This window comes from Mustela erminea, chromosome 1, assembly GCF_009829155.1.
Source record: "Mustela erminea isolate mMusErm1 chromosome 1, mMusErm1.Pri, whole genome shotgun sequence".
Taxonomy (NCBI): Eukaryota; Metazoa; Chordata; class Mammalia; order Carnivora; family Mustelidae; genus Mustela; species Mustela erminea.
The window spans coordinates 136,217,068-136,241,103 of NC_045614.1; the positions used below are offsets into that span (position 1 = coordinate 136,217,068).

The following is a 24,036-nucleotide window of genomic DNA, read 5'->3' on the forward strand; positions in this document are numbered from 1 at the left end:
TATTCTTTTTCTGAGTCACAGAGCAGTCTCTCTATAAGTGCTGCTCACTGATTCTTGTTATGCTCTCTAGAGCAAGAAAGGCAATTTAGCCCCTTTTTAATAGGAAAATTCCTTCAAATGTTTGAGGAAAGCCATTATGTTTCCTCTGAGATTTCTTTTCTCCAACTACACATACTCAGCTCTTTGTAATAGTTTCACATTACTCCAGAATCCCCATAATTTTAATTAACCTCCTCTGATGCTTTTGGGAAGGTCTATATGGTTTTTATTTTATTTCATTTTATTTTACAAAGACAGAGAGAGAGAGCACATGAGTCGGGGAGAGCAAGGGAGAAGGAGAGAGAGAATATTAAGCAGGCCCCATGCCCAGAGTGGAGCCCGAGGAGGGGCTTGATCTCACAGATCCTGAGTTCAAGACCTGAGCCAAAATCAAGAGTTGGACGCTTAACTGACGGAGCCACCCAGGTGCCCCTGTATGTGCTTTTTAAACGTGATGACCAGAGCCACTGGTGACACCCACATGGGCTTTGCACTGGGACTTAGCTAGTGGTTGAGAGCACTGGTGGCATCCAAATTCTCACCCTCGCTGCTCTGAGCTAAATATCCTTAGATAAGTGCTGACAGCTCTCTGAGCCTCTTTCCCTGTCGATAAAATGGAAATAGTACCTATGTAAAAGGCTGTAATCAGAATTCTATGAGGAAACATCTGTAAGCATTCACGAATATGGAGGATATTGCAAATGCTCAGTAAATGATAGTTCCTTTTCATTTTTTCTTTTATCTTGACAATGCATGGCTATTGATCAGTCTTATGTTGTGGTAATATTTTTAGAAGCCATATAAAATCATGGTCTCATGTTGGCAACAGATAAGACCTCAAAGCATCTATTCACAAACTGAAATCAGAATATATCCCTCACATGCACTAATTGCACAAGCTTTTAAAACTCTAAATGAAAAACTCACTTGTATCCCTGTTAAATTTCATCTCTTTCTTGCCTTTTTTTTTTTTTCAGCACGGTTTTGTTCCATTCTGTAATGTTATTTAAAATATCCATTCTATCGGTCTCACTGTTGTTACTTTGTCCTTTTTGAAAATTTTATGACTGCCTTCCATACACATCATTGATTAAAAGCCAAAAACAGGGCAGGATTGTCAAGTTTTAAGCCTCAGACATAGCACCATATCTCCATGCATCATATTATTCTGCTAATCAGTATATTGTGTTTCATAGCTCAACTAGCCATACATCTATCTACTGTATCAAATAAGCCATATTCCTGGGTTCTGATTACAACAATATCATAAGAAACTGTGGAGTTTACTTATTTATTTTTGTCTTGCCAGGTTTTTTTTTTCTTGCAAGCTTTTTTAACCTCAAACAAAATAATTTCTTGTATTTTTTACTTACTTTTCAAGTAAATATTTTCCATCATTAACTTGTTCTAAAGGATTCTGCAATCTTTTCATTTCTTCCTGTGAAAAAGAAAAGAAGTATAAATTGACCCCATGTACTTGTGGGTAATAATATTTGAGTACAAATGTTTGCAAATTGAGATAACACACTGCTGAGAGTTCTGGACTTTGCAATGGATAAGTGCTTAAACATACAATAAAATTTGATCCTTGATCAAATTAGAATACAATACTTCCAAATTGTGTGATTTTTTTTATGCCACTAAAGATAATACTTCCTGTTATTTTCCCAGAGTGGGGATGTGTTTATATGGATCCACTCACGCTCTTCCTAAATCTACTCTGTCAACAGGGTTATGTTTGCTGGTTGCTGGGTGAAGGGCTCTAATGAGTGTGTGCCGGGTTTGGCCATTCAGCAATCATCCCCTCCTGTCTCTTGGTAACTGTAGGTAAACTTGTCCCTGAGTCACAGTGTGCAGAAATGCACCACACACACACACACACACACACACACACACACACACACACACATCCCTTCTCTGCATTTTAGGCACCCATAGTCTCTGTAATCCCATTCTTCAGGCCATAGTGATTAGTTCAGGGATATGACAGAAGCACTACTTGCCTCTTCACAAAAACTATTAACGTGCCAAGAGGAAGCCCCAATTACACACATTTGTCCATACAAGACCATCAGGATGAGTCTCAACATGCTTCTCAGCTACCAGAACTCTAAGTCTCCTAGGTCATCCCCCATTACTCATTTTCTTTAACTTTTTACTGCATTGTGCATCCTAGAATTTGACCCTGTCACCCACCTCTCTCCAATCCCTCCAAGCTTTCCACTGAGCCTTTTGGAATTCATAGTCTGTCATCAGCAAAATTCTCTATCCTCTCTTTGAACATTCTCTTTAACTTATTCTGACTGTACTCTGCCTCAATGCTCTAGGAAGAGCTAAGTTTTTGTTAAAGCAAGAAGATCAAAGAACCATTTAGAAAAGAGTTTTAGGATATAGAGGACTTGCTGATGACACATTTGGCTGAGTCCCTGAACACACCATCTCTCCTGCAGTCTGCTTACGAGGCGGTCATTTCTATCCCACATGTTATACTCAGCACAGTCTAAAGGAGGTATGGGACCCCTTCTTCCCCTCACTGATTCATCCAAATCATCCTCACTCCTATGAAATCTTAGCTCCTCTGGAAGTATGCCAGGAGTTTATCCTAAGCGGCTGTCCTCTTCCCTGTCAATCCTCACTCCTTAGGAGGTCTTATCCAGTCCTATGGCTTTAAATTTATATTTGCACCTGACCTCTCCTCTGAACTCCTCCCTTCTACACTAATTTCTTACTTGACAACTCCAGATGCATGTCCAATGGGCATCTCAAGTTCAAAACCAAAGTCTTGATTTCCTTGCCTTCACCCTCCCGCCCCAAACTCCTTCTTCACCACGTTTTCCTCATTTTAGCAAATGGCATCACTATTCACCTAGATACGCAGAGATAAAACCTAGGAATCAGGCTTTACGCCTTTGTTTCTCTCACAACACACAATCAACTAATCTTGTTGATTCAATTTCAAAATATATCCAGAACCGACCTCTGCTTCTCAGTGTGGTCTAAGCGAACTGAGTCTCTTATCTCTGTTTCCCATATGAGCCAACTTCAGTCAATTCTCCTTACATCAGCCAGCATCACCTTTTAGTTCCTAGCCTTTTACTTTTTAGTGCATGAAATGCACATACCATAAACATACTTTTTTTTTAAGATTTTATTTATTTATTTGACAGACAGAGATCACAAGTAGGCAGAGAGGCAGGCAGAGAGAGAGGAGGAAGCAGGCTCCCTGCGGAGCAGAGATCCCGATGCAGGGCTCGATCCCAGGACCCTGGGATCACAACCTGAGCCAAAAGCAGAGGCTTTAACCCACTGAGCCACCCAGGTGCCCCCCATAAACATACTTTTGACAAATGCATACACTGGCAGAACCACCACCCAAAAATGAAATAAAGAACATTTCTTTCTCTAGAAAGTTTCTTTCCAATTCTTCTAATTCCCCTCTCCTGTTCTGATTTCAATCATCATAGATTAATTTGGCTTATTCTAGAACTTCATATAAAATTATCTATTCTTTTGTGTCTGGCTTAATTCACTAAACATTGTATTTTGTAATTTGTTGCTCAACCAATATTTATGGTTTAAACTGCACTTTGGTACCTAGAGAAGAATTTCTATTTTTTTTTTCCCCTCTGAATTCTAGAGTATAAGGATTTTGAAGTGTGAAGAACCCTGGAACAAATGCAAATATTTGCTATGGTAAGAGCTACTAACTGGAAGAAAAAGATAACATAGCAGAAAGGATGAAAGCCAAGGAAAACAGCTAAGAAACCAAAATGCTCTAGTGACGCTGTGAACATCGTGGTCAAACTAGAGCTGGAAGCCAACATACTGATAGACTTGTCAGCTTTACAAGCCAATAGGTTCTCTCATTTGCTTAAGGCACTTTTGCTTAAGATTTCTATTATCTTTCAGTTGAAAGAATCCAAACTCAGAAATGACAGTATGAGCCATAACCTAGGGCTACTATATACAAAACCCTAACTTAGATGAGGCATGGAACTATAAAAGTTCAGAACCGGACAGTTCTTGTTTATTTTGTTTTGTTTTGTCAGTGTCTTAAAACATGTGTTATTCAGAAGAATAATGGATAAAGCAGGTCATGGTCTTCAGTTCCTTTTTATTAAATACTCCTGCTTTTATATCCAATACTGGTATAACAAACCTCACATGAAGAATAATTCTGCATCTTCTGCAAAACTGCTTTATAAGACACTGTATGTTTTGTTACAGTTTCTCTAGTATAAAAGAATAAAATTTTAGGATTTACTAGGAGGTGATATTTTCCCCTTCTGATACAATATTTCACTTGTCTTCATCAACAATAACAATTTATAAGTCTTACAGAGGTTGTTTATTTTGCCTTGAAGCTTAAGCTAAATTAAATACTCCATTGTTAGAATGTTTTCCATGCTGTTAGTACAATTATACCCTGTTCCTTCCCTATATGGTGTGTGAAATTCTTTATTTTTACTTTAACTCTTTTACATGTGTGCTTTTCACAGTAAGTGGAAGCCAGCAGAATAGCAGCAGAGTACATATATGATAAATGGGTAAGAAAGAGAAATATGTTGGGCTCTCTGCTCAGCGGGGAACCTGCTTCCTCCTCTCTCTCTGCCTGCCTTTCTGCCTACTTGTGATCTCTGCCTATCAAATAAATAAATAAATAATAAAAAAAATACTTTAAAAAAAGAAAGAGAAATATGATTGATAGGTAAGTAGGTAAACAGACAGAACATCTTTTTCACTTCTATACGTGGCTTTTTATTTTCAAGGTAAAACTAACTCTTCAGTACTATATACACTGGTTTCTTACTCCAAGAACAAGTCTCCATATTTATCCTCTATTTTCCCTCAAAATTCCAACTCTCCCATCTAATCCTTCATCATTTCCCATCCCACATCCAGTGACATAGCAATAGATGAAGCAGCTGCTATACAGAAAGGAAACAGACTGAATAAGAATCCGTGAAATCCTGAAAACCAAAGGAGGATTTTTAGGTCATAAACTTGTTCTTTTTTACCCCCTGGATTATGATTAGGAAAGAGACTGAGCTGTTAGTAGTCCCAGGACTTTCTTCTCTAAGATGTGCCTGTGGCATGCTTTCTTCTTTTCTTTTTCCCTGGGGATTTGGGGAGCAGGAAATAAAGGGCTTTTGCACTCTATGCCAGCCACTCTCCTTTCCGTGGTTCTTTCATTGCAGAGAGCTTGCTGTGTGGGGAGGGCTTTGATGCAGCACTTTATTCAATCTGACTATCCACGTTCTAGGAAATCGTATTAAACATAAGGTCAATGACTAACAAGAGCTTTCTGAACAGCTGTTCTGCTGACAATTTGGAGGATTGATTTCATCATTTGGTTATTTAAGCTAACTATACAAAAACACTTCAATTCAATTGGCCTGGAATTTCCAAACCATGTCCTCATTTTCTTGGAAATGGATAAGGAAGGTGCTTGCTCAACAGATCTTCACTTGGAGTTTAACTTTTTGAAAGTTTTGTTTCAATTTACCATTAAAAATATATACAAATTGGTCTTTCCCATCACTGGTTTCTCCCACTAGTCCTTTTTGTCTCTGATTTCATATCTGGAAACGTCATTTCCCTACTAGAAACCAACAGTAGCTCCCCACTGCTTTGAGGACAGAATCCAAATTCCGCAGTCAAGGTCTGGTGCAACAGGGCCCAGCAGTCTCTCCCCACTCCACCTCATATGCCCTGCCCCACACACTTCGTCCCTAAGTCTGGTCATATGAAACTTCACATAATCCTGGAACTCACATCCTCTCTTACTGGACATTCCATAGCAGTGTGCCCCCAATTATTCTACTTGCCCACTCCCACTCTTCCTTCAGGAAGCCCCCAACATTATTCTTTCCCATAGAAGCTTTTGGAACTCGACAGGAAGGTCGGATACCATACCTTGCTTCCTTAGCAAACTATGGTGATCCCTATTTTAACATTACCTCTCTACCTGATGCACCCTGCCACCACTAAGACCTTTGAAGTTAGGGATGGTGACTTGCTCATGATGAGATGCTTATTCCCCAATAAGGCATTTAGGAGTGCTTAATAAATATCTGTTGAATAAATGAATAATAAATGAATTGAATGTATTGTTCTAACTGAAGTGAAAAGAAATCTTAGTAGCTTAATGCCCCTAAAAATCCCAAGAAATTTTATGTCTTCTGTTGACTCTTCTCTACCTCTCCCAATAAGCTTTTTTTTTTTAATCATTCAGTAACTTTCTTTCTTATTTAGCATTATATTTTTCTAGCTTTACTGAGGTATAATTGACAATTTAAAATTATATATGTTTAAGGTGTACTATTTGATGATTTGATATATGCAAACATTGTGAAATAATTGTCATAATCAAGCTAATTAACATATCCATCACGTTACAGTTAGCCTTCCCTCCCTTCTTCCCTCCTTCCTTCTTTCCTCTTCCCTCCCTCAGTCCCTCTCTCCCTCCCACCCTTCCTTCCTTTCTTTTTTCCCTTCTTTTTTCTTTCTTTTTTTTATTTATTTATTATTTTTTTAATTTTTTATTTTTTATGAACATATATTTTTATCCCCAGGGGTACAGGTCTGTGAATCACCAGGTTTACACACTTCACAGCATTCACCAAAGCACATACCCTCCCCAATGTCCATAATCCCACCCCCTTCTCCCAACCCCCCTCCCCTCAGCAACCCTCAGTTTGTTTTGTGAGATTAAGAGTCACTTATGGTGGGGCACCTGGGTGGCTCAGTGGGTTAAGCCGCTGCCTTCGGCTCAGGTCATGATCTCAGGGTCCTGGGATCGAGTCCCACATCAGGCTCTCTGCTCAGCAGGGAGCCTGCCTCCCTCTCTCTCTCTCTCTACCTGCCTCTCCATCTACTTGTGATCTCTCTCTGTCAAATAAATAAATAAAATCTTTAAAATAAAAAAAAAAGAGTCACTTGTGGTTTGTCTCCCTCCCAATCCCATCTTGGTTTTTGGTGGGGTAAAAACTATTAGGATCTACCCTCTTAGCATATTTCAAGTTACACTACAGTATTATTAACTGTACACTGCTATTCATTGGATGTCTAAAGCTTACTTACCTTGCATAACTGAAACTTTGTTCTGCTTGATCAACATCTCCCTATTCATACCCTTGACGCATCCCCACTCTCCTCTGAGTTCTGGGAGGTTCAAAATTTTGGGCTATCTGAACCCAGCCCCTTTGTCCTGTGGCCTTGGATAGGATTTGAGCAGTGGGAGGCACTGCATAAAATCAGAAGTTAGCAGAAGAGAGAAGCTGGACTACTTACTCTCTTTTCTCCAATCTCTTATGAAAGCACAGACTGGTGTTACTAGAGGCTACGGCTCGCATGGGGTGGCCTCTCCCACAAGGTGGTTCTTGTCCATAACTGCTTCCATTTCTTGCCTGTTCAAGGCCTTTCTTTTGTTTTCTTCCTTTCCCTTCCTTATTATTGCCCTTTCTAGCTATTGACAGACCCAGATGCATCACCATCTCTTGTGATTTTTCGTATTCTGCCCATATCCATGTAGCCACTCCATTAACTCTTTCAATCACTCTTTTAAATGAGTCATATGTCTTCTTACTGGACTCTAGCTGATATGTCTCAAGGATCTTAATTTTGCTTTTGCTTGAATTATTCAAGCATAACCAAGACAGATAGTATTCCATATCCTTACTCCTATTTTCCCAAATAAACCTTGTGTTTTCACAGAAGGCTGTGAAATGCAGGCTGTACAGTTAGGGGGCATAATTGATTGATTATTTGCCAAAGCCTATGCTTCGCAATATCATAGGAGTTGTTTTGAAGTAACTTGGATGTAAACTGCTAGACTAAATGGCAGATGCTAGATTTTGTTCTTTTGTATCTGGCTGTCCCTCCTACCTTACTCCTGCTGGTTTTTCTCCTGTCACAGACAGAAGAATATAGCTAAAAGGTTAGGTCAGCTCATCTTTGTGGCTCCTTGGTCAGTCCCTTAATCTACCCAATAATAAAATATTGCTCTTTTATTATTTTTTCTGTCCTTGCCACTTCTACTGTCTAAACAAGCAGGATATGACCTTTGAACAAGTTTAAAATAAGAAATTCATTCAAAATTATTTTTTCTCTAAAGTGCACTTATATTTTTTCCTTTTTTATTTTATTTTATTTTTTTTTTTTAATTTCTTATAAACATATTATGTATTTTTATCCCCAGGGGTACAGGTCTGTGAATCACCAGGTTTACACACTTCAAAACACTTACCATATAAAGTGCACTTATATTTAAACACCAAATTTAACCTTTCTGACTTATACCTTTGGCCATTTTATTCTCAGAATATCCCAGAGAATTTAAAGTAACTTAAAACATGGAAACAATCTGCAATTTACTTCATTGTGTAGCTATGGGTGACAAGGCCTGTGCCACTTATATACATCATTTTTTGTGTGTTGGAAACAATTTCATGTTAACCTAAAGGTAACTATTTAACAAAAGTTAAGAGTCAAAGTTACTTTTGACTATTCTATCATTCAATTAAATATCACCAATCTTCCTTACTGTCCCTCTACATTGGCCTTTTTTAAATGGAAATGTAATAAAGGTACTAAAAAAGGGGTTACTAATGTTTGCATAATTTGGAAAAGTAGAAGACACAAAATCTATACTAATTTTAGCTCTGCATCATTAAACATGAAATATTGATTATTGCTCTTTACAACAGAATTTATGAAGCTAGCTAGGCTGCTGTGTCCACATAAAGTGATTCTGATGCTTTGCCCTCAGATCTCAGTGGCTGTAAATGATGCTCCTTGGTGACAGCTGGGAGGCTGGCATTCTGATCCACAGCCTTAAGAGATACATTTCCCAGATTAGACCAGGAATGACCCAGCTGCACAACCCAACTTCAGAAAATTAAATTGGAGGGAGTCCAACCTCTGTTGAAATAACTGTGTGAATTACAATGTTTCCATGGGCCTTGTTATAATGTAAATGTACTTTACAATTTACTGTCATTTCCCTTCTGCTCCTGCTGTGAATATGGGCATTAATAGTCATCTCATATATTTAAAGGCAAAATGGCATCAAAAATAAAAATGCAAGATTCATGTTTCTCCCTTGGAAAGCAGAGACTAAACTCCTTTTTTTTTTTTTTTTGCTTTTGCCATTTTTTTAAAAAGAGCATACTTTTTGTTTATGTATTATGCATTAATGGTTTTTATGGCTGAGAGACCTGTAAATTTCACACAGGAAGTTATCTTGCAGCTGAACATGAATTTCTTTGGGAGGAAAAAGTGGCTAATGGGACATCAACAGCTCAATTAAAGGATTCATTCAGGTAAGTTATGGGCATACGAGGTAGAGACTTAAAAAGAGATTTGCCGGTTTCTAGTACTTTAAGGACATTTTGAATGTCCAACAAGATGCAGAGGGGCTGTGATTTTATAGTGACAATCACTAAGTGAGGTAGTTCCAGGCCTCACTATGCCAGTTCTCAGTGGCATTTTTATTTGCTACCTCATACATAGTAAAACTTACAAACTTACCTACATAAGTTATGACAATGTGAATTGTTGTGATAGTTCATTTTTTATTCTTATTTGACCAATCAGGCTATGTTCATAGGCTTTAGGACATAAAAACACCCTTGACTGCGAAATTCTGAGAGTGCCAAATACCTGAACTCACTTGAACAGATGTCAAAGAGAAACATATTAAGTAAAAACCCAGTTATGGCTGTATATGTCATTAGTCACCTTGGATCTGAGCTGATTTCAGACTTTGAGATTCTCATGGAGTAGAAGTGAGGAAGGATACTCATCTGGAAGAGTATACCTACCACTACACCATCCACATCAGCCCCTTGCCCTGATGTGAATAATTACCTACAACTTCATGCAGATGCACCAGACGGCCCCAGTGGATCTAGGATTGTCAGACAGGTATTTATACCACTTAGGCTTAAACATCCCCTTTCTCCTTTCCCTAAGATTATGCATGGTCTCAAGAGCTTTTGCTAGTTTTAGATCACAGACATTCTAAAATTATCATTATAAAATAAAATGCTCAGGAGTGCCTGGGTGGCTCAATGTGTTAAAGCCTTTGCCTTAGGCTTGGGTCATGATCCCGGAATCCTGGGATCAAGCCCTGCATAGGGCTCTCTGCTCAGCGGGAAACCTGTTTCTCCCTCTCTCTCTGCCTGCCTCTCTGTCTACTTGTGACCTCTCTCTGTCAAATAAATAAACAAAATCTTTAAAATAAAATAAATACTCAGCTCATTACAAAAAGTCTAACCACTCTTACTCAATCTAGGATGTGAAAAATTAAAATACTATTAGCAACAATTTTAAAGTAATCACTCTACTCAAAGTTAATTCGGCTTAACAGCTAGACAACCATGAAAACTCAACTGAGACTGAAATACTAAGTACAATCACTGGGGTATAGATATTTTTACGTCTTATATATTTCTATATTCTGGGGGAAAAGTCCTAGATACCATGCGTTAAGTGAAAAATTCACATGCACGCAAGCATAAATGTATACATGCCATCAGATAAACAGCTGTTAGAATGCAGACAATAGCAAAGATGGATTAGTGAATCCATACACCAACTCCAGATTTCCTGTCCCAAAGGACAAGAACAAAGCACAGGTAATCAGAACACCATGTAACACTCAAATCATTTATATCTGATTCTAAAATGTATTTCATTATAGTGTAGCAAATGCTGTTCAGATTAGATTTTTTCCTAGTCCAAGTGGAAAATGAATTTGTAGTTCTTATTTTTTACCAAGTGATATTATGGGTAAACAACCCAAATTCATGCTGGGAAGAGTTCTCCTAACATGCTGTGCAGTATCACAGACTTGTCCTCTTTTTGTTCCTTCCACTAACACCCATGGTTGGGACCATAGGGTTCTCATCAGAACCATTACATTGGGTTACATTGTTTTTCTTTAGGTACATTTCCAATAATTTAATTCTCCTACTCATAAACTCTAAACAAAAATAATATCCAGGAGTAAAAATATTCTTAATCCTACAACTGCAATACTGCTCCTTCTATACCTTCTGAAATCCCTTAAAGTTCACTTCAACTGCAATTTTATAAATGTTAATATTTCCTTCCATATTTAATGTCATGTAATTTTTTGAACTACTGTTATCACTACTAACATTTATTGAATTTTACTAGGTTCCAGCCTCTTTGTATAAATTGTCTTTTAAAAATTATGACTGAAGCCCCATAAAAATAGGAAAAGATACAATTATTAAGAAAACAGACTCAGAAAGATTACAGAACTTGACCAAGGTCTTACAGGAAACATGGCATGTCAACCTAAGCAATCTGATTCCAGAATCTAAACTCTATCCTCTCCACTCTTTTCCCATGAATGACATAGAACATGCAACAATGTGAGCAGTGGCAGTAATTCACCAATGAGGCCTATAAACAAGAAGTTGTAGTGTTCTGCAAAATATTCAGATTTCTTATCTGAACCAGACTTGTCATCTACTTGCTGTGTCATCTTAGATTACACTCTTTCTAGGTCTCAGTTTCAACATTTGTAAAATGATAACGACAATGCCTACTCCACAGTGTTATGTGAGGATCAACTAAAATAACGGATTTAAAAGCATTCTTTGTACAATAAAGCACTGGCCACGCATAAGGAGATTCCTTAAGTGCCTGTCTTACTAAGGACAGCAATCAAGTCTCACTTGTTATTCCTGTGGCACCTACCTCTGCGCCATTTTTGCTGTGTGATCTTGGGCTAGGAAAGCCCTTTGAGCCCCAGTTTCATAAACTTTTTTTTTCTTTTTTTTAAAGATTTGTTGTTGTTGTTGTTGTTTTATTTCTTTTCAGCGTAACAAGATTTATTGTTTATGCACCACACCCAGTGCTCCATGCAATATGTGCATAATACCTACCACCTGGCTCCCCCAACCTCCCACTCCCTGCCCCTGCAAAACCCTCAGGTTGTTTTTCAGAGTCCATAGTCTCTCATGGTTCATCTCCCCTTCCAATTTCCCTCAACTCCCTTCTCAGTTTCATTACCTTTAAGATGGAGACACTAATTATACAAAATTCCAAGAATTGCCGTGCTACTTGATTAAAAATTCACGTAAAGCATTCAGTTGTGCACTGGGGACATAGTAGATGCTCAATAGTGTCATTTTCATTATTATTAAATTTTTATTATATCTCTCTAGCCCATTCAAAACATGGATGTACATCTAAACAACTTCTCCTGGCTCAGTCTAAACTCATTTCCAGTAGTCACTTAGTTCTGTCAATTCCATTTTCTAATTGTCTCCAGAGCATACCCTCCCTATTTGCAATGTCCTTAGTTAAGGATTTATTGCCTGCCAGAGTGAACAACCTAAAATGCCAACTTCATCATTAGTTCAGTCACTTGCTTGAAATCCTTCTTGCTTCCCTTCACCTAGCTGATGGAGCCTAAGTCTCCAGGTGGGACCTCATAGGATGGTTCTGTGTAACCTGCCCCATCTGTCCCTCCCGTTCCTTTCCTAAGAGACCCACCCCCACTACACTTAATCCTCTTGGAACATCAACATGTCATTAAAACCCTGAGTTAAAATCAGGTGCTCAAAAACTTGAAATGATTTGGTCCATGTGTTGAAATAAAACAATGATAAAGAGAAGTTTTTTGAAAAAGAAACACATGAGTAATAATACATTATGGTATACCTGTCATCATTAAATAATAAATACAGCATTACTTCAATTATCAGGACAGTGGTCTCAGATACATTGGAACACGTCTCCATACCCAGATAATTGGTTTTCTGCAACCCAAACACTTCTCACACAGCCCCTAAACTCACCTGTTTTACCTGAAATTCTTCACTTAGAGATTTTTTTAGAAAGCAATTATTAAACAAGCCTAATTTTGCTTCCTGACTTGTAGCAAATAAAATAATTCATTAAAGACGAGATTATAAAAAGATGTGAAGGAGGTGACACAGACTAGGTGTGGAAGGAGGAAATAGAAAAATAAAAAGTAAATCCTAATCTATATTTTCATTGAACACATAAAGGAAGATCCTTAACTGCCTGGAATGTTGCTTTCTCTTGAAAACTTTCTGGAAGTTCCCCCCTTTTGAAGTAAATTTTGCTTCTCTGAAATATTACAGCTGTATATGTCATGCTGAGAACAGCCCTTAAGTTGACCATATAAGTTGTATTTTATTTTCCTCAATATAGCCTAGGAGTTTAGGGGTAGAATTCTTTTTTCATTAAGCTTAAGTGACTTATCAAACTTAAACACCCTATTTCTGGACTTCACAAATGCGGATGTGCCAGCAATAGGCTAGGGGTATGTGAAGCTTTAGATCAGGGCAAATATACTGAAGATGTTAGTTTTACTCCACGAATAGCAAATGCATGGTTTTAAAATGGAGTTCAAAGTTTGCACTAATTTTAAAGTGAAAACAGGAGTTGTCAAACAGTTTTAGGTTTGCATATTGCTATTTTTTCCCATATGCCTCCAATAATAATACTCGTGCGATTCACTGCCTTCAAAATTTCTGGGTGGAGAATTGATAAGCACTACTCTGGTCAGGATGGAAAGTTAATATCAGGTATTTTTAAAGTTAAGATTGCTGAGAAATATGTAATGGTATTATTTCTAACAACACTCCATAAAGCAAGAAACATTTTGTAGTTATAAGGGTAACATTTTTTTTTCAATGACATAGGACTTTATTTCTACTTCCTTTATGGAACTCAGTGGTTGTGGAGGGAGAAGGTAGAATCCATATATGTCTGTCCATATAATAGCAAATAAAGTAGACACTACTATACTTAGGGAAGGGAAAACTCATTCTTTTTTAATTGAGGTTTTTCTTTTAATTCAAGAATAGTTAATATAGAGTATTATATTAGTTTCAGGTGTACAAAATAGTGATTTGACAATTGTATACATCATTACTCAGTTCTCATCATGGTAAGTTCACTCTTAATCCCTTTCACCTATTTCACCCATCCCCCCCCCACGCACTTCCCCTCTGATGTGCTTTATTTTAAACAAGTACTCTCAGTTAAAGTTTTTTTTTTTTCAACGAGAACATTATTTACTTGAAGTATACTTCAGAATACATGGTTCTAAAAGATATATATAAAACTTTCCATCCAAGAAAAACAGAGTACACATATTCTTTAAGTACACACAGAAGAATCCCCCAGTTAAATCACATAAAGAGACATATCAAATATTACAAATTTAAGAAGACTGAAATCATACCACATATATTTTCCAAATACAATCATACAAAACCAGGAATACTCACTTCTATATCTGATCGCATACCAGACTCCGTGGCTGCTGAGCTTTCTGAGCTTGGATTATGATCTCACAGGCACATCAAGCATGATACATTTTAGCATCCAGCATAATTCTGAGCAGACAGCAAGAAGTTGGGTGTTAAGAGGGATATTCAGTAAAATTCACTAATGGAAGAAAGAGACACTTAGGAGGTTGAATGGAGGAGCGCCTGGGTGGCTCAGTCAGTTAAGAGCCTGCCTTTGGTTTAGGTCATGGTTTCAGGGTCCTGGGATCAAGTACTGCATCAGGCTCGCTGCTCAGTGAGAAGTCTGCTTCTCCCTCTCACTCTGCCCCTCCCCTCTGCTCATGCTTGCGCTCTCTCGCTCTCTCGCTCTCTCTCTCGTGCTCTATCTCAAATAAATAAATAAAATCTTAAAAAAAAAGAGGTTGAATGGAATCTACAACAGAATAAATAGACTTGAGAGCAGAACTTGAGAGAGAACAAGAAAAAAAAGCACTGCAAGTCAGCAAACTTTCCTCTCATCATTATTCATTGTTCCATTCATTCCTTAACATAAATATAGTCACATATGTTAGGTACTGTGCTAGGCATGAGGATATAATGAGGACATGGGAGAAGACAAGCAGGCACAGCTCTGTCCTCCTGCAGCTTGAAAAGTTGAATACAAGCAAAGAAGGAAAGATGATGGGGTTTTGTTTTTGTTTTTAAGATTTTATTTATTTATTTGAGAGAGCGAGAGCAGGGAGGGACAAAGGGGGAGCGAGAAAGAATCTGAAGCAGACTGCATTTAGTGTGGAGCCCAACATGGGGCTTGATCTCTTGACTGGGAGACCATGACCTGAGCCAAAACCAAGAATCAGACACTTAACTGACTCAGCCACCCAGGTGCCCCAAAGAATTAACAATGATTCCTCACTTTAAAAAAAAAAAAAAATGGTTTAAACATTTTGCCATTCAGGACAGAAGGCAGATTAGTCAAATAAGCCTGACTCGTGTGTGTGTGTGTGTGTGTGTGTGTGTGACAACAGAGTTTGAAAGATGATATTCTAGAGAGGGCCAAAAAAAGATTTGTCAACCTGTGTGCTTCTGGTGGGACAATTGTTAGAATTGTTCAGAATGGTATGGTTGTGTACAGAATGTGAAAATGGTGATGGCAATGCCATGAAAGTTGAAATGCAAAATTCTGGAGTATGAATTAGAGGCTTATTCAGTAAGAATGGTATTTATCAAGGAAGAAGACACAAAGCAGGCAGACAGATGAGAACAAAAGAAAGTGTGTCCACATCTGCTTTGTCATGCGATGAGCCATGACATCATTACAAATAAGAATGCCCATTTACACCCTGCATATTATAATCTACTAAAGAACAAATATTACATGTGTTTAGTAACATCAAAGGCAGATCATGCAGAAGAATAAGTCTTTCTCCTATAGATTTATCTATTCTAAACCAAGGGTTAATTTTCATGAATAGAGAAACCCATACAGAAGGGAAAATATTAGGTTTACATAAACAGAGCATCATTTTTCTACACCAATGAGAAATTCCCATTGAGTTGACTTTATTCTGCCTATATGTGAAATTCCCCATTAGATTTGTATCATTAGATTTCATGATTTTAGTGATTGCCCAAATTGCTTCATAACAAGTAGCTGAACAATCTTGGTAAGAAGTACTTTACTCTAAATCAAGGCATGTTAAAATTGATATTGTTCCTCAGACAGACATGGCAGAATATTCAGAAAGAACACTGAAGTGCCAAAGAGGAAATTAAACCTCAGTTGAGCTCTCTGTTATTAAAACAACCATTGTATCTTTAGACATGTGATCTCTATGTACTCAAGACACAGTGTCACAACTATTATCGAAAAACCAAGTGGAGATATATAGGGGGGGAAATAGCTGGTTTTCCATAGGTAGATGATGAGGAGAGGGAGAAAGGGGAGAATAACAAATGATTGGGAAAAAAACATAGAATGGTATTCTCTACTACTCAGGATTGCTAAATTCATGAGGGCTACTAACTCCCCTGTGCTCAATTCATTGAAGTTCCAGTCCCCAGTCTGGTGACTAGACTACTAGACTACTCTTGTCTTTTCTCACTATTCACATCAAATTGCCATAGCAACTACACTTAGCCTTATATTCAACATGAAATTGTCACTCTCAATATCTGTAAAATCTTCAAATTGGGATTTCATCCTGAATTCTCCAATGACTGTGTTCTTAAACTCTGTTCTTAACACCTGTCTGTAGCATCCAAGTTCTCCCCTATATTGATTGGAAAGCTCTTCTGAAAATGCATTCCTTCTTTGATAAAACATTTACACCATAATCACTGGGTAAATGTTTCTCCTTTGCTATGTGGAAATCTTGAAGAATGCTCTTTGAATAATGCTACGGGAAATATCTTCAAGATAATCTTCGAGAAAATAATCTTTGAGAGAAGCCTGATGCACACCATAGGCTCCATTCAGCTGGCATTTATTTAGAGTCCACTCTGAACCTGGCCATTTTCTGCCACTAGGAACTGTTAAGTGCTAAGGTGGGGAGACAGCCATCAGATCCACAATGCCACATTTAAAGGCCATTGTAATATATCCCAGCATTTACCCAGATGAAAGTTAAGTGAGAAGACCAAATGCATTCTGGGACATTGCCTTAAAGAAAAGAGTCCTGATATTTCATCCTACCAGGAGCCCACACAGAAAATAATAAAGATGCTCACTTTATGTAAGAGGTCTTGAAAATATCAATATAAGTGGTTATAAGCCTTAATAGACCTTGGAATCCAATTAGCAACAATTTTGTGGTGGCTTAATAATTTATGATAATGGCAAATTCATTAGATTATAATTCCCCACAGCCAAACCTATGGATTTCCTGCTATCTTTAAAAATATGTATTCTCAAGGTGAAGCATGGTGTTGTCTATGTTCATTGCTACCAAAATACTCTAATTTTAACAATTCAGAATACATTCCATTACTTAAACCTGGATCATTTGGAGATTTTCCCTGTTAATGCAAAGACATAAACCTAAGAGCATTGCACTAGTTCATTAAGCCTCCCAATTTCAGCAGCTGTCTAGTATTAGCTGAAAGCAATCTACTGTGTGTGCTGAAATGGCCCCTATTCACCTTTTCCTCTGCTCCACAAACAAAAGCAGATCTAGAGAAAGTATACATACATGTGTGTACACAACATAGAACACTTGCACAAAAAATGCGTAGTTTGGTGAATTATTATAAGGTAAGTTCCTATAACCATTTCCTAAATCAAGAAATAAAACTTCACCAAACATGTCAGAAGCCCCCTCACATACGCCGTCCTGATTATAACTCTCTCCCTTCCTCCCTCCAGAACTAACCACTACTATTACAACGTATATAGTAATTACTCCCTTATACTTCACTGTAGTATTCTCACCCAAATGTGCATTCTTAACTACGACCTTGCCAATTCTTTAAAACAAAATTATTTATTTATTTATTTATTTATTTATTTATTTATTGGACAGAAAGATGGATAGAGAAAAAGAGCTCACGAGCATTGAGGAAGGGCTGAGGGAGAAGCAAACTCCTTGCTGAGCAGGGAGTCCAATGGGAGATTCAATCCTAGGACCCTGGGATCATGACCTTAGCTAAAGGCAGACACTTAGCCAAATGAGTTACTCAGGCACCCTAGCCTTGCCCATATTTAAACTTCTTTTCTGAAATAATTATAGCTTCACAGAAAGTTGTGAAAAATGCACAGGGGGGTCCCACTCACTCATCACTCCTCGTCTCCCAATATTAGCAATTTTCATAACTACCATACACTATGAGCTCCATGGAATTGCCACTGACGCATTTCACAGAGCTTATTGAAATTTCATCAATTATATATTCACTTATTTGTGTGTGTGTGTGTTTATAGTGCTATGTAATTTTATCACATGTGTCCCTTTGTGTAACCATCACCACAATCAAGACACAGAACTGTTACAATACTATAAGACTCCCCTATGTTACCTCTTTAATAGCCACAACCATCTCTTCCTCTCCCAAATCCCAATGCTTTTTTAACAAAAATTGTTAAATTTTAACAAAATTATTAAACTATTTTCCAGAGTGACTATACCATTTTACATTCCCACCTGCAGTACATGAGTTAGCCTGTTTCTCTGCATCCTTACTACTATTTTGTGTTTCCCATTTTTCACAATTTTGATAAATTAAATTTCTTTTAATTTACATTTCCCCCTCCATCTTCTTCTTTTCCTTAAAATATGCTTGTTGAAAAACCCAGACAAGTTAAACTAAAGAGTTTCCAAGCCTGAATTTTACTGATTTATATGCTCATGGTGAAGTTCATATTCAAGTTCTCTAGCTGGATCCAAAATCTTGATCATATTTTACTTTGACTCCTTTGGCACGGCCTTAGGCAGAGGCATGTTCTTTCATCAGGAGACTCATAATGGTCTGGTGGTCTCTTTATCTCTGATGATAGAACCACTGGAGTTCAGTGCTTACATTCATTAATGGGGGGGTTGCAAAATGGTTATGTGCTAATAATACAATTTTATTGCATTTATTATATACATGCAATAATTTATATAATATATATAAATAATTTTGTAAAGAAAATGTATTTACTATCAGCTTACCCACTGGTACATTCATCTAAAAGAGGCGGGATAAATCTTGATTATTTTCTCTGAGCAGTTTACTAGATCTGTTTACATGACAACATCTCAGCTATGTCACAAAGGTGGTCAAGTTTCTTTTAACATCACTAAAGTATTTATGAATATTAACAGATTTGATTTTTTCTTGTTATTAAATATTAAGTATTTCTAATTATGATTTTTCTTATTATTAAAACTCTACCCCATTTTGGGGCAGCGAGAGCCTCTTCAAGTTGACTCCTGACTCCTTTTGATATAATCTCAGTAGGCTCTGATAACTTCCTGGCTATTTGGTTTGACAAAATGATCCAAACTTACATATTTTCTAGCAGAAACTAGGAATCAGCCATTATTTTACAAAACCCTGGTTTCTTTTAGTGGGCAATGGTATTTTTAATATTATAATATGGGTAATAGGAATGTTCATTATCACTGCATTGGTCATTGTTTCTAAGACTTCTCAGTGACAGAGTTAGGATATAAAATAAACTACCTCATGGGCTCTAACTGAGATTTCCAATTCAATTTCAGGACTGCAGAGTTTTAACTTAACCTCCTTTATAATTTGTCTATATTGCCATTTCCACACTAAAGTCCTAGTTCTCAAGGACATAGGAAGTAACAGAATTAGAATATTGCATAATTGTTCACTCCATAACTATATTATATACATAAGAACACATATGTAACATTACTAATATTATTACCATCCACTGTGATTGCTCAAAGTAGTTAAACTTTTTATATACACTATGCTCACTTTTTATCCCTCACTTCTATTTTTTTTAGAGTAGGAAAATTTATTTGCGATCTGTATAATCAAAGTTATAAATCAAATCCAGCATATAATTTAATCCCTTATTCTTTTAATAATTTTATTACATTATACATTATTGCATATGGCCATTATATGCTATATTATCTCTCTTTGACCCTTATTTAATCTTAATTTTTCAGTAAGTATATATTTAATGCCTACCACCACTCCATCAGCTCATGTGTCTCTAGTTAGTTTGGTTGTCTGAAGCTTATTCTCTAGTTAACTCCTCTTAGAAGTAAAATTCCCTAAGTTCTTATATGTCTATAAGAGTCTGTATTCAAAGAGTTCAGGTCATGCCACCCCAAAATATGCTGCTTTGGTATACTTATTCTTTTGAGCTGAAGACACTTGAAAAGTAGCAAATGCTGGGATAGGCCTTCTCTGAACTCCTCTTATTTACAGATATTCCTAAGGGAAACCCATAAATCCCCTCCCCTGGGAGTTTATCCAACCAAGGAAGGTAGATTTGTACTACAGGAGAGAAGACTAGAACTCCATACCACACCCAAACTTTATCATAAACTATTGTATCTCCCATCTATTATTCTAATGGCTCTTTCATATTCCCTAAAAATCATTTGCTCTCCCATAAATTGCCTACATCCTCTCTCTCCCTTCCCTATTATAATGATATATAAACTCTCAAATCTCACAGACTTCTTGGCTATTCATTTCCCCTCTATAATGCCTCTGTACATGTAATATAAAAATTTGGTAAATTTTTATTTATTATATTAATTTCTCATTAACCTCCCTGTTGCCAGTTTATTTTATAACCCCGGTATCAGACCTAGGAAGGTAAATCTTTTCTCCCTACAGTTCTCTTTATGCTTGGAAGTTTTGCTTTCAAATATACTACATCTTTGGTATACATTTTTTTCCTTAAGAATTTTAAGTATTTGAGTTACTCCATTTTCTTTGTGTCTAATGAAAAATCTGAAGATAATATAACCTTCTGCCCTTACAAATCACATGTTCTTCTTGCCTGGATATTGAATGGCTGTATTTCTTTTTCCTTTCAGTTGAGAAAGTTATTAGAATATGTCTTGGAATTTGTCATTCTGGGTTGATTAGTCTTGGGTATACGCGGTCCTCTTTCTATATGTAGTTTCAAATCACAAGGACTTCCTGATGAATTATAATTATATTATCTGGTTCCCTTGCTTTCATCTACTTCTTTAGAGATTGAATGTGTTGAATCTTCCTGGCATGTCTATAGTATTTGTCATATTCCCTTCTCAAATATCTTTTTTCTATTCCTTCATTTCTTTTGATTTTAAGCATCCTCCTCCTTTTCACCTTTTACTTCTCTTAAGTGCCTACTCACTCTTGTGTGTCTTGTCATTTAGTGTTCAATTCTAAAATTCTTTCTTTCTTTCATTCTTAATTCTTTCCTGGCTTCTGTCACCTCCCCAGCAGAGAAGCTGGCTTGAAGTTAAGCCTACCAGATTGGAAGAGTGAATGGAGCTGAAACTCCTTTTAAAACTAGTTTGCTCTGGCTTAAGGGACTGAGACAGCAGGAGTTTTTGCTACTTGGAAGAATTTGGACTAAGCAAAAAGCTGACAGGCATTCTATATTCAACCTCCATGAAATCTTTGAGATGTTGAGCAGGATATTATGTCCTTTTAAAGCCACAGTGTTGCCTCTACTTAGAGAAAATTGTCGTAATTTATAATGACTTCATTCTCTGCAGGAAAACACTCAGGGACAATCACCTTCAGGCCCTTTCCTCCAGAATTCTAGGACTGCAGCAGAGACCATTTTAAGAACAACTTTTCAGAAAAGCATTACTTAACCCTTGAAGATCTCTTGTTCACCATCTGTGGTATTAGGGAAGGGGCCTAGAAATGATAGAGCACCTACTCTGCACCAGGTACCTTACATTTATCATACAATTAAATTCTCCCACACAAGACTATGAGACTATTTTAATCATCACCATTTTAAAGAGGAAGAAATGAAAAACTGAGAGTTTAAGTACTTGTCCAGTATTACACAGAAGAGCAGGCATTTGAATATAGTCTTGTTCTCACTCCAGGACCATAAATAATGTTACCTTCTGTTTGAAACTTGAAAAAGAAGCAAAAACAAAACCAAGTTTTGCCCTCCCCCCCACCCCAGACTTCTTAATTTATCTGCTCTCTGCTGTTTTATTCTAAGTTATCTTTCAAATGCTGGCAACCTGAATTATTCTCTCCATAACAGATTTTCCCTTCATATCTTTAGGCTTCTCAGATTCTGAAAGAATTTGAAGGGTATCAGGATATGCCATCTAAAAAAATATGCTGCTTTGGTATATGCTGATTATTTGAGTTGAAGGCAGTTGAGATGAAGTGGATTTAAGAAAAATTCTCTGTCCTTCCCATATTTGCCTAAAAGCAAGACATGAATTTACATAGGTGCTTCCCCCCTCCCTTCTCTACCACAAAGGACAGAAATTAACCCCCAGAGACAATTCTAGACCCTTATCACTCCAGTGACGGGCAGAGGAATCTACTTAACCCATCTTCCTAAAACTAGGCCTTATCTACCATTAGTTTTCCCATGTATTTACCTTCCCCTAATTTGCTGCCCTAGAAACTCAAAGTTCTTTTCCACTGTCTTATCACTTCTATAAAAATGTATTGCTTTTTTGTTAAGATGTTATATAAGCCCAAGTTCTAACTACTCTCTTGAGTTACTCATCACTGACTACTCCCATGTGTACATACAATGCACATGTTAGTTAACTTCTATTTGTTTTTCTCTTGTTAACCTTTCTTTTGTCAGGCTAATATATAGGGCCCCAGGCTGAGAACCTGAGATGAATAGAAGCAAAATATTTTCTCCCTCCCCCACAAACAAAACATGTATATGACAACTGATATATAGACATCATGGCACAGTAATGGAGGCTTTAGTTTAAGGGCCAGAAGACCTTGGTCAAATCATCTTGAACTGTCAACACTGTTTATGAAAATAACAACAATCATAGTCAGCACCAGGATATGCAGCCCCCAAATCTTAGTGTTCTAAAACTACAAAGTTAATGTTTGCTCATGTTCCATGTTCATCACAGGTCCACAGCTGGGGTACTGTATCTTTACTGCGCTGATGTGGGGCCTCTGGCCAATGAAGCAGCCACCATCTGAAGTGTTTCTAATCCTCATGACTAGAAAGAAGAGATTGTATTGGTTTCCAAGACCTGCCATAATGAAATACGACAGACTGGGTGGCTTAACCAACAAACATTTCTGGAGACTGGAAGTCTAAGATCAAAGTATTGGAAAAACTGGTTTCTCCTGAAATTTCTCCCCTTGCCCCACAGAGGACTGCATTCTTGCTGTGTCCCCACATGGCCTTTCCACTGTGTACATACCTCCTTGGTATCTGTTTCTTCTTATTAAGGACACTAATCTTATTGGATTAGGCGCCCCCCGCCATGATGTCTTTTAACCTCAATCACCTTTTTAAAAGTCCTATCTCCAAATGCAGTCACATTGAGCATTAGGGCTTCAATATATGAATTTTTTTTGGAGGGGGCAAATTCAATAATCTTACTTCCATTTTTAGGCTGCTCCAGAGACTGTGATTTAAAGGCTGACAATGGGAGAATGAAAAAGGAATTATCAAGGAGTACATGTCATGGAAACACGAGATCAAAGAAGAATAAAAACACACTCATTGTAGACTCAGTCCTTGTCCATTAGGTTTTACTCATCCCTCAACAGAGAAAAATTTCAAAAACATAAAGAGCAGGCAAACTTCTCCAGAGACACTGTTGAGTGCAGAGGAAAGCATCCTATTTAACTAGGCTTTTTCATTCAGCAAGGGCCTCATCTGGTGGGATAGACAACAGGAGAATACTGCAGACTTCAACATGAAGTGGAAAGTATCAAGAAGTCTTTTTAGACTGGACCAGAGTCATTACTCAAATACAGATGAATGAGGCAGGCAGTTTATATGTATCTCCTGGTGAGACAGCCCCTCCATATTAAGGCATGGACACAAGTCAATACGTTTAAAAAGAAAACATTAAAATCTCTAGCAAAGGAAAGATCTTTCATGTTTTACTGGGAAAATACTATGATCTTTTTGAAAGATCTGGAATTGGCATTTTTTTCAAATAACGTTTTTTGAAGTTTGCTAATTTAGGACTACAAAATTTACCTTCATCTCTTGTGCCAAGCATCAAATGGTCATGTGTATCTGGAGTATGAAGAGGTC

The 24,036-nt window shown here is 37.3% G+C and overlaps 1 protein-coding gene across 2 annotated transcripts in view; it reads right to left on the reverse strand.

The window, feature by feature from the left end:
* Positions 1-24,036, reverse strand: part of LOC116590758 (IQCJ-SCHIP1 readthrough transcript protein) — a 742,659-nt gene that overhangs the window by 561,480 nt on the left and 157,143 nt on the right. Inside the window, exons 1-2 of one of the 2 annotated variants that reach the window (XM_032343015.1) lie at positions 14,343-14,377; positions 1,413-1,477 (exon numbers count right to left, since the gene is read on the reverse strand). In XM_032343015.1, the coding sequence (XP_032198906.1) occupies positions 1,413-1,477; positions 14,343-14,360 (83 nt within the window). In that variant the 5' untranslated portion in view covers positions 14,361-14,377. Of the gene's footprint in view, positions 1-1,412; positions 1,478-14,342; positions 14,378-24,036 lie in introns of those variants that run through there. The other variant, XM_032343021.1, reaches the window with a different exon arrangement.